This window comes from Rana temporaria, chromosome 13 (genome assembly GCF_905171775.1).
Source record: "Rana temporaria chromosome 13, aRanTem1.1, whole genome shotgun sequence".
In the NCBI taxonomy this organism is placed as follows: Eukaryota; Metazoa; Chordata; class Amphibia; order Anura; family Ranidae; genus Rana; species Rana temporaria.
Window position 1 is genome coordinate 80,139,262 of NC_053501.1, and position 12,336 is coordinate 80,151,597.

The following is a 12,336-nucleotide window of genomic DNA, read 5'->3' on the forward strand; positions in this document are numbered from 1 at the left end:
GGTGCAGTGTGCCATGATTGCAAAATTGTCATTCAAAGTATGACAGCACTGAAAGCTGAAAAATGGATTGGGCAGGAAGAGGGTAAGTAAGTGCCCTGTAGGCAAGTGGTTAATGATTTATTGAGTTTGGAATCAAGAGCTTAATTTCAGTGTTTGCTGACGATACCAAATCATGCAGGGAAATAATTTCAGCACAGGATATAGCATCATAACAGGAAGACCTGCACACAATTAGAGGGTTGGGCAGCTACATGGCAGATGAGGTTCAATATTGAGAACTGTAAAGTTATGCAATTGGTAACCAAAAATACACATGCAAGATGCACATCATTCCTCCACTGGGAGAATCAGTGATGGAAAATGATCTGGAGGTGCTTTTAAATCAGACTTACCTATAGTATGCAATGCCAAGCCACAGCTAAGACAGCTAGCAAAATAATGCCATCCTTTTAAAAAGGGCATTATGAAGCTGAAGACCGGGACACGCTAGTGGGAACAATACTCCTTTTTTAACACGGGACTATAAAATCAAATGTCCTTCCTTGCTTACATGTTTCAGCACAGTGTAGACCAGGCATGTCCAAAGTCCGGCCCGGGGGCCAATTGTGGCCCCCGTTCCAGTTTATTGTGGCCCCCCCTGGATAATTTGGATATATACTGTATTTATCGGTGCTGTCTCGGAAGGGACAGGGAGGGGCGAGGAACAAGTACTGTCAAATTACATACAGGAGAATTTCCTGTTTACCCGGCGGCATCCGTAAAAGGAAGTCTCCTGGGCTGCCATTGGACGACTCCTCTGTCTATCATAGGAGGCGGGACATTGTATTAAAAAGGTTGCTGTGTAAACAGGAGATTCTCCTGTATGTAATCTGTTAGCGCTCGTCCCGCCCCCCCTCCCCTCCGAGGCTGCAGATGGGCATCGATCAGGCTGCATTCATGGCAATAGAGAGGCTGCATTCATGGCAATGGCGAGGCTACAGATGGGCACTGATTGGACTGCATTGATGGGCAATGGCCCTCATTTTGCTTCACAGTTCTTTATTTACATATTTTTTTTTCTTGAAACTCCTCTCCTAAATAACACACCCAAGCTCATCTCTTCACCACACACAGCCACAAAGGCAAGAGAATTATTGTTGGGCAGTGTATTAGTGCTCGAGCAAACACACTTTTTAATGGTCCAAAGAATGTCAGCAAAATGGTCGGCCCTTACGCATGTTCACTTCATCAAATCTGGCCCTCTTTAAAAAAAGTTTGGACCCCCCTGGTGTAGACCTTAATCATAGCAGGGCTAAGGAGCTAACAAACTTTAATTTAAAAGTACTATATACACATTGGGGTTGATTTACTAAAGGCAAATCCACGTTGCACTATAAGTGCACTTGGACGTGCTGTCACTGTAGATCTGAAGGGAAAGATCTGAAATGAGGGGAAGCACTGCTGATTTTATCATCCAATCATGTACACCAATCATGCAATCATCCTTGCATGTCCCCCTCAGATCTACAGTGACTGCAATTCCAAGTGCACTTGTAGTGCAAAGTGGATTTGCCTTCAGTAAATAAACCCCCTATGTATCAGAGCTGTTAATTACATTGTTAGCAGAATGAACACAAACACTGATAAAACTTGTTCACTGATATGAATATGTTACCAAAACAAATCCAAAAGCTATTATACTGGATAAAAACAATAATGCAGGTTGTCGTACAAGCTGGGAAAATCCCAAAAAGTTAAAATAAATAAAACAATGACTGATGGGGCTTCACCCCATGGACTAATATTATTAGTATTCAGTGGGCCCTGGGTGCCTTATTGAGAGAGGTGCCACCAGCACCTGTAGACATTGAGGTGCAGTCCGCAATGAGTGCAGACTCGGTCTGGGTGTCTCAGCCTGCCTGACATTTTATGTTATGCAGCACTGTCCCGCACAACCCCAGTGAATTTAAACCCAATGCTTCAGTGACAGCCGAAGATCAGTGTGAGAACAAATCTCCTCTCTTGCTGCACCTATATGAGAGGACATCCTTTCATACAGAGCTCTGACATCTGATGAGTGGATGGAGCAGGACCAGAAGGAAGGGAGAGCAGCAAGTGTACCTGCTCTGGACCCTGAGCTTTTCCATTTTGTGAGGCTGCCCACATACAGCATTTGCTATTTCTGCCACCCCTGCTCCCATTTGTTTTACAGCCAGGGAATAAAAATAGAATCTCCAGGATTATTCCAGTGGTCTCTTTCTAAACCCTGCTGCACCAATCAAGACTCTGCTTTACTGAACTCTGCCTACATTATTATAATTATTATAGAGGATTTATATACAGTTTCCACAGCACTTTACCACATGAGGGAAGACGGTACAGTTACAATACAATCAGACTGCCCTGCTCATTAGAGCTTACATGATGTCATTATGTAGGCATGGTTTAAGTATCACAGTGTGTAGTAGTCTGGTGTGTTGGCAGTGGCTAACAAGTCGTTCAAAATACGGGCCGCTCGACTAGTGACTGGGAAAAAAACATGGGAATCAATCTCACCTTCACTGAGATCCCTTCATTGGTTGCCAGTAAAAGACAGAATCACTTTCAAGGCACTCTGTCTAATACATAAGTGTATTCAAGGCAACACCCCCCAATATCTATGCGAAAAAATAAAAGCCCATAACCCCAATCACATTCTGCGATCCACCAATCAAAACCTCCTCCAGATACCCAAGGCCAGATACAAGTCCAAAGGAGAACGAAGATTTGCAGTCCAGGGTCCTCGCCTGTGGAATGCACTACCAACCACCATCCGACTGGAGTCGGACCACTTGGCCTTCAGGAGAAAGATTAAAACCCATCTCTTCTGAGGTCAAGGGGTTCCTTACCCATGAAATGGATACAGCGCCCAGAGGAGATTCAGTTTGCATGTGTTGCGCTTTACAAGTCTCTCTCTCTCTCTCTCTCTCTCTCTCTCTCGCTACTTAATGAAAAGGAGACCCAAGGTACTGACTCTGTATACTTCCTTTGGTCTCGTTTAGACTTGCGGTTAGTGGGCAGAAAAAATGTGCAGTTGGGTCGCGTTTTAGCTGCCTGCCAACTGCCCCCTCCCCCTTAAGCCACAATAGGTAGTGTAGGGAGATGGTTACTGTACATGCCACGGCCACAATGCTTTATGACTACAGCTAATTTGAGCCAGCGTGCAGCAATTGGTGGGCGGCAAATACATGAAATGTCAAACATGCAAGTCAATGGAAAAGGGCCACAAACACCCTGCAACTCTGTGCATTGCAGTGAGATTTTAGATTACATTTTTATTCAAAACCGGTGTTGAGTAGACGTTGCATCATTTCCTCACCACCTGTCAATAATTTCTGCACTGTAATCTGGAAGCAGATCACGCTTCAGAGGCAGGCAAAATTTAGAAGCTGAAAACTCCATTAAATATTTTTGCTGCTTAAACTCATACATAAGCTAAACTTTGTACTGACGGGTCTGTGTTTGAGGTGGGGTCCATCTATGCTGGAAGGGAAGTCTCTACTGAACGTGTAGGCTGGCAGGGAGGTGCGTGGGGATATGGGCTTTGGGGTTGGTTAATTTTGGTTGTACAATGTACAGTGGCCTGTGCATTACACACTCTGAACCATCTACTGTAGACACATAGGGGTAGATCCACGTATAACGGCGCATTATTGCGCCGGGCATAGCGTATCTAAGATACACTACGCCGCTGTAACTTTTTTTTATTTTGAATCCTCAAAAAATTCACGTCTTAAGTTACGGCGGCGTAGTGTATCTCTTGCGACGTAAGGGTGCGGAATTCAAATGGATGTAATGGGGGCGTGTTTTATGTAAATACGTTGTGACCCGACGTAAACAACATTTTTTTTAACTGCGCATGCGCCGTCCCTGGGGGTATCCCAGTGCGCATGCTCGAAATTTGACCAGAAGAAGCCAATGCTTACGATGGTGACGTCATTCTACGCAAATTCCTATTCGCGAATGACTTGCGCAAACGACGTAAAAAATTCAAAATTGTATGCGGGAACGACAGCCATACTTAACATTGAGTACGCCACCATATAGCAGCTTTAACTATACGCCGGAAAAAGCCGAACGAAAACGGCGTAAAAAAATGCGCCGGGCCGACGTACGTTCGTGGATCGCCGTAACTAGCTAATTTGCATACTCGACGCGGATTTCGACGGGAACGCCACCTAGCGGCCGCCGAAAAATTGCAGCTTAGATCCGACGGCGTACTAAGACGTGCGCCTGTCGGATCGATCCCAAATGCTGTCGTATCTTGTTTTGTGGATACAAAACAAAGATACGACGCAGGAAATTTAAAATGACTCTGGCGTATCAGTAGATACGCCGGCGTAATCCTTTTGTGGATCTGCCCCATAAGGTTTATTCAGATGAGCACTGAGACTGGCACCACTGCTGTGTCTCACTGTGTCTAGACATTCATGGACATCGCTGGAGAGAGATGGAGCTCAACTAAGTAATTAGGGGGTGCTGGGGTGGCTGCTACACACAGTAGGTTTTTCCTCTTAATGTATAGATGCATTAAGAGAACAACTTACAACTCCTTCAACTAAACCAGCTGAAGATGGAGCTGATTGGCTGCCATGAAACAGCTGTTTTAGATTCTTTGTGTTCCAGTTTTTAAAATGTTCCCTCGCTGTGTTTTACATATATTCCTAACCACTGAACTTTAAGTACACCACATTCTTTGTTAAGGCAGCCTGTGTGTGCAAAAAGCATATGTAATATATCTTAACCAGTTGCCTCCCTTGGGCGTCTTACAAACATCCATAAGCCTAGGTTCACATTGGAGCAATTTGGCATGGGATTTGCCAAATCAGCGGCAATTGCCGACAATGGCACCGTTTCTGTACTACTTTTGGTGACTTGGGGTGCCATTTTCATAGACATCTGTGTAGCAACCTGCACAGATGTTTCTAAAATCGCCCCCAAAGTCGGGACTGACATGCAGGAATGAAATTGCGTTCATTCCCGCTGTCAGTGTGAAGCTGGGCTAAAACCCCCTCCACATACAGGAACGTGATTTTGCGCGCCTGTGCCGCCCTGCCGCAGTAAGGCTCTGTTCACATTGGAACCGGCTGCATATTGCACAGGAATGCTGTGTCCCCCCATTCTCCGGTTCTGGGATGAATCAGGGCCGAATCTTTGCCTACATTTGGCCCTGAAACTGAGCTAAAGACAGCGTTTCTGTGCAGTGCGCTTGGCAGCCAGCCCAGAGATATATGAACCGGCTCCATAGAGAGCTGGTCAACATTCTCCTGCTATGCAAACCCAGCCTAAATGTATGTGGAGTGGTCCAGAAGCAGTTAAGGATTTACTGTTAAAATACGTGGTTTAAGGTATATCTGTTTTTTTCTTTATTAAATCAGTAAGAACTATAAATTATGGCAGTAATGCATTATGAGAAAGATGAAATGTATGCAAAAAAAAATAAAAAGTTTAATTCTTTTATAAGATGCTTTGTACCAAAAATGTAATTCTAATGTTTCAAGTGCTGCTTTTCTACAAACTAAGGCATGCTTTGAGTGGGAGGGGTTATACATAGCTGGTTTAAGTGCTATTTATTTATGTTTAAATCATTTTAAAGCTCATTGTATGTTGTCTTCTAGAACCATCCATCCATCTTCCACCATGATAAAGTCCATAAGATACCAGAACACAGCTGTTCTCATCATCCTTCCATCAATGCATCGGCCGTGGTAAGGATCATTGTGCATCCAATCCACCCATTCATTTTGTCAGTACATAACAGCATCTTGTAATTGTGCTATCCTATGCCTGTCATTATGCCATCTTTACTGTAAATCTAATCTTATGTCGATTACATCATTCATTTACTATTATTTATATTTTATTAGTTATTACCATGCTTTATTATATTCTGGAATGTTTACCCTGTGATATGTGCATATGGTGTCTTTATTTTATCTTTCCTGCATCATGTTTTTAGTCTTACAAAAACAATGAAGAGGTTTTATTTTTATTAACGTTGGTTTAACAATATAGTAATGATTGCCATTAACGATATTCACAACACTTAACATGACATGATCCATAGTGCATATGTGTTGGACTGATTTTAGTTTAATGTAAATAAATTACATTTGCATTATTATAGGGTAGGTAGCAACATAGATTCCCAATAGGTTTGCATTTAACACCTCCCCGTACTTGTTTGCATGGCCTCAGTAACTAACTGCATGTGGTCTAGTGTTTTAAATAGAAATAAAACATTCCATACATGTTTGCATGACCCACCCACATATGATCTGGTGTTTTATAGGGAAATTAAAAAAAAAATGTAAGCAATGATGTTGGTTATAACCAGGGCTGTGGAGTCGGAGTCGGGGGAAATTTTGGGTACCTGGAGTCGGAGTCGGCAAACAATGCACCGACTCCGACTCCTACTAAATTTAGATTGGAATAAAAAAAAAAAAAAAACAAGTTTAAATGTCCCAATTCACAAAAAGTTATAATTAATGACTTCTCTACTGTAAGAATAAAGACCAATGCATGCAGTGCCTCACGTGACCGCAAAACGAACACGTTAAGTGACCGTGAAGAAGCATGCTTTTCATGTGCTTCACTATATGGCACGCAACGCACAATTAGGAGCTGCAATACTTATACTTTCCATAGTGTTGTGTTCTGCTTTTACAGGGAACGCATGTTGGAGAACCAGTAAGTGTCCAAATAAAAAAATTCCAACAGGAGTTTTATAAAGCACTAAAAGAAGTTGAAAAGTATGATCGCTCATCAAAACTTACTGTTGAAGTAGCCATCCTTGTTTATCCAGAGATCGTTAGTGATGTGGCCAGAATAGTTACTGCAATGCCACCCACCCAAGTCAGTGTCGAAAGATTATTTTCAGCCCTAAAAATAATAAAGTCTGACTTAAGAGCCTCTATGAAAGAGGATCTGGCAGAGGCAATTCTCTTCCTTAGAACTCTACATTGAATTGATTTGCATTTGCTAAGCCTAGAACTACATTTCAAGATTAATATAAACCATTTCTAGGTTTTGCAGATTTTGTTTTTGGTTCATTATAGATAAGCTTTGTTTTTGTTCTAAAACAACCAAATAATGTGGTTTGTATTTTTGAACTGGTAAAGATCCTGTTCCTGATGTTTATGCCTGCTGCTACTATCCAGTCACTTGATTGTTTTCATTGTGTTTGTCTTTTGCTTAAACTGTGCAATACAGTAGACTGTTGGCTTCCCAGCCAGTAGTCCTGTGGTAGGTTGCGTTTCTTTCCCTCAAGGAATGTATAAAATACATTCGCATATTAATACAGAGGAGTCGGAGTCGGGGAGTCGGAGTCGGAAGTACATAAAACTGAGGAGTCGGAGTCGGAACATTTATCTACCGACTCCACAGCCCTGGTTATAACCAAATGTATGGGCACACAGATACATTTACAGATCTGCAGGAGTCCTGCATGGCACCAACAATCTTCTGATGGTGCAATGCTTTAGAGGCTCTAGAAACAAAAAAATGTATAAATGAATGTAATGAGAGTATCCGCGTGCCTACTGGGCACTTAAACCCCCCTCCTGCCCAGACCAATTTTCAGTTTTCAGTGCTCTCACACTTTGAATGACAATTACTCAGTCATGTAACACTGTACCCAAATTATTTCTGTGTCCTTTTTTTCTTACAAATAGAGCTTTCTTTTGGTGGTATTTGATCACCTCTGGGGTTTTTATTTTTTTGCGCTATAAATGAAAAAAAAATTGAAAATTTGGAGAAAAAAATAATTAATTTTAGTTTGTGATAACATTTTGCAAATTATTCATTTTTCTTCATAAGTTTTGGCCACAATTTATACTGCTACATATCTTTGGTAAAAAATAACCCAAATTAATGGATATTATTTGGTCTGTGTGAAAGTTTTAGAGTCTACAAGCTATGGTGCAAATCATAAAATCTCATTTCTTGCGACCCGAACATGCCAGGAAAGTACAAATGCCCCCCAAATGACCCCTTTTTTGAAAATACATTCCTAGGTATTTAGTAAGATGCATGGTGAGGTTTTTGATGTTGTAATTTTTTCCCACAATTCTTTGCAATATAAAGATTTTTTTTCACAGAATTGTCATTGTAATAGGTTATTTCTCTCACATGGCATATGTATTCCACAAATGACACCCGAAAATACATTCTGCTACTCCTCCTGAGTATGGTGATACCACATGTAGGGGGCTTTTTCACAGACTAACCACATAGAGAGGCCCAATATGCAGGGAGCACCATCAGGTGTTCTAGGAGCATAAATTACACATCTAACTTGACTACCTATAACACTTTTGAAGGCCCTGGAGCACCAGGACAATGCAAACTCCCACAAAGTGACCTTATTTTGGAAAGCTAACACCCCAACATATAATCTATGAGGCATAATGAGTCTTTTGAACGGTTCATTTTTTTTCCAGACGTTTTTGAAAAATGTGGGAAAAAATGAAAACGCATTTTTTTTAACACAAAGATGTCCATTTATAAGATATTTCCAACACATGGCATGTACATAACAAAAATGGCACCCCAAAATACATTCTGCTACTCCTCCTGAGTATGGCGATACCAAATGTGTGAGACTTTTACACAGCCTGGCCACATACAGAGGCCTAAAATTTAAATAGCACCTTCAGGCATTCTAGGAGCATAAATGACACATCTAATTTCTCAACCACCTATTATACTTGTGAAGGCCCTGGAACACTAGGACAATGAAAACGCCCACAAAATGATACCATTTTGGAAAATGAACATCCCAATGTATAATCTATAAGGTGGCTCATACCTGCATGGGTGTGTATCAAGCTAAAAAGAACTTTGAAGAAAGGTAAAAACTTAAAGGGGTTGTAAAGACAAAAATATTTTCCTCTTAAATTAAAGTCTGACAGTAGCTGATAAAGTAAAAAGTAATGTTTTGCATTATAACTAGTTTGATACCTGTTGAAATCGAGCTGTTTTATTCACCTCCGTCACTCCTGAATCATTATTCTCACTGACTTCCTGTTTTGCGGTGCACATTCATTCTTGCTACATCACGGCCTAATGGGAACTACAGTTCCCATTAGGCTTAGTCTCCATGCCTGTGAGGGATAAGAGAGCATCTTCAGGCAGGGCTGTAGTCATAGGGAGGGGGTGATCACATTCTGCTTTCCACCATGCAAAACGGCTCAGATGCTGGTGGAAAGCAAGAAAAGGAGTGCCAGGAAATGGCATTTTCAAACCTGGATTACTGTATTTTGGAGGTCAAAAGGAAAAACGATGTAAGTGATATTTTAATGCTCTAGCTTACAGCAATCAATTGATCTAATAAAAAACGAACCTTTAGTGTTCCTTTAATTTTTAATTCCTTAATGAAATTAGGCTGCTGCACTATATCTGGTTTTAGGGCTGTCTACTTTAAAGGTTGCCCTGTCTTTTCAGATACATTTTTATCTTAATCGTTTAGGACAGAGGAGTGGACTTATGGGTAAACCCATAAAAAGCATGCCAACTGTAAAGTTCAGGGGATGTAGCACCTCGGGACCACATGCAACACCCGGTTAACTGCTTGCCGACCGGCCGCCGCAGTTATACGGCGGCAGGTCGGCTCTGCTGGGCGAGATCACATAGCTATACATCATCTCGCCGAGCAGCCAATAGGGGCGGGCCCCCAACTCCCCCACGCGTGCCCGGCGGGCGCGAACGCCGCCTGGCATACGCGATCGCTCGTTACAGAGCGAGAACCGGGAGCTGTGTGTGTAAACACACAACTCCCGGTCCTGTCAGGGGAGAAATGCCTGACCGTCTGTTCATACAATGTATGAACAGCAATCTGTCATTTCCCCTAGTGAGTCCACCCCCCCTACAGTAAGAACACACCCAGGGAACATACTTAACCCCTTACTCGCCCCCTAGTGTTAACCCCTTCCCTGCCAGTGGCATTTTTATAGTAATCAATGCATTTTTATAGCACTGATCGCTATAAGAATGCAAATGGTCCCAGAAATGTGTCAAATGGGTCAGAAGTGTCCGCCATAATGTCGCAGTACCGAAAAAAATCGCTGATCGCCGCCATTACTAGTAAAAAAAAATATATTAATAAAAATGCCATAAAACTATCCCCTATTTTGTAAACGCTATAACTTTTGCACAAACCAATCAATAAATGTTTATTGCATTTTTTTTTTACGAAAAATATGTAGAATATGTATCGGCCTAAACTGAGGAAAAAAAATTGTTTTTTTATATATTTTTGGGGGATATTTATTATGGTAAAAAGTAAAAAATATTATTTTTTTTCAAAATTGTCGCTCTATTTTTGTTTATAGCGCAAAAACTAAAAACCTTAGAGGTGATCAAATACCACAAAAAGAAAGCTCTATTTGTGGGAAAAAAAGGATGCCAATTTTGCTTGGGAGCCATGTCGCATGACCGCGCAATTGTCGGTTAAAGCTACGCAGTGCCGAATCGCAAAAAGTGCTCTGGTCTTTGACCAGCAATATGGTCCGGGGCTGAAGTGGTTAACATAAACATAAAAGTCTTTATTTTCTTTAAGCAAGCACAAGAGCGCTTCCAGCAGCAAAACAAAACTTCAGAAAATGTATGTCAGTTAGAACTGTCAGATTATCTTCAGCACAAATCAAACTATTTAAATATGAAAATGTAAAGTAAGGGCTTTACCCCAGGGTCAGCAGCAATTGGCATCAGACGTTATGTCAGTTTGTAGCACATGTGCAGCACAGAGGCAGGTCTCTTGTCAACGCTTCCACCACCACAACTTTTACTAAGATTGTCCTGTTATGTGCTGCTTTCTAGTGGCTGCTTAACACTGTATGGACTGGAGTCTCTGTAGTAAGGAGTGGAGGTCCTTTTCCCACCGGAAAGTCACACCAGACCTCCAAAATTCTGGGTCCCAAATAAGTCTCTACTAAAACCGATAGGACTGCGAGTCAGTCCTCTCCTTTACTTGACTACCCCTGAATTCCTTACCCATCATAGTTGAGACCCCTGAGAACACACACATTTTCCCGGTCCCGGAGCATGATGGGACTGTGACATCATAAGAGGCCTATATAAATCATCACGCACTGGACACCCGGCATTACAGCGGGAAGAAGCGTTGCATAAACAGGGCTCGGCCCTGCCCCAGAGCATCCAACCCCCCCATGTTGAGGGCACGCGGCCTGGTACGGCTCAGGAGGGGGGGGCGCTCACTCGTCCCCACTCCTTTCCTGACAGGCCGGGCGGCGTGCTTGGATACGGGTCTGGTATGGATCGTGGTGGGAACCCATGCCAGTTTTTTATTTAACATTTCTCATACCAAACGCTGCAGCTAAAATTGGCGGGAATCCAAGTCGGATCCTGCGCTGGCTCCCGCGACAGGGCTCGTAGGTGATCAATCTTGCCGAGAAAGGGAGCGAGATTGACACAATATTGTGGTCACCTACAGTAGTTCAACCAAAAAAATAAATAAAAAAATTATACAATTCCATATACACAATCCTTCACCCACAGCTGATCCAGATGAAGGCGAAAAACCCCAGCAAAGCATGATTCAGTTTGCTACAGCATGGGCCAAAAAACTCTTCCTGATTCCACCGAGAGACAATCAGATTTTCCCTGAATTAACTTTACCTATAAATGTCAGTACCCAGTTATATTATGTACATTAAGGAGAAAATCCAGGCCTTTTTTAAAGCAATCTACTGAGCTGGCCAGAACCACCTCTGGAGGGGAGTCTATTCCACATTTTCACAGCTGTGAAGAAACCTTTCTGTATTTGGAGATTAAATCTTTTTTCCTCTAGATATAAAGAGTTCCCCCTTATTCTCTCTGATGACCTTAAAGTGGATGTAAACCCGATTCTTTTTTTTCATGTCCTCTGTGCCCAGTCTTGCCACAAAGAGTTAATCCAGCTCTGGGCAATCCTATTATCTTTTTTCAGTGAGATAAAAACGGACAGACAGAGAAATAGGATTCTGTTCTTCCCCCTTGTTGTGAGTGGCAGGTGATTTACATATCTCATGCACAATTGTGAGAAACATATTCTGCGTATATCCCATCCCACCTCCTTTCTTCTGGATGTTAGCGATCACGGGGCATAATCAAAATAACTAGCAGAAGTTCAGTGTAAGAAATATTGATGCCTGACCAAGGGGAGTGTTGAGGTGGGTCTACTGACATCACGACTCTACCCATCGAGCTCCAGACAACAGACCTGCCCACAGAATCTGCAGTTTTTCGGGTCTCATGACAGAAAGAGGGGAGACATTTGACAGGTAAGGATATATGCAGTAGGCATGTATAGTTGGTCAG

At 42.2% G+C, this 12,336-nt stretch overlaps 1 protein-coding gene across 20 annotated transcripts in view; it reads left to right on the plus strand.

The window, feature by feature from the left end:
- The window catches only part of GPHN (gephyrin), a 780,484-nt gene that overhangs the window by 422,487 nt on the left and 345,661 nt on the right, over window positions 1–12,336 (plus strand). For 15 of the 20 annotated variants that reach the window (XM_040333276.1, XM_040333279.1, XM_040333277.1 and 12 more), the window contains exon 8: window positions 5,637–5,726. The exons of the other annotated variants lie outside the window; for them this stretch is intronic. In XM_040333276.1, the coding sequence (XP_040189210.1) occupies window positions 5,637–5,726 (90 nt within the window). The remainder of the gene's footprint in view (window positions 1–5,636; window positions 5,727–12,336) is intronic. 20 annotated transcript variants of the gene reach the window in all.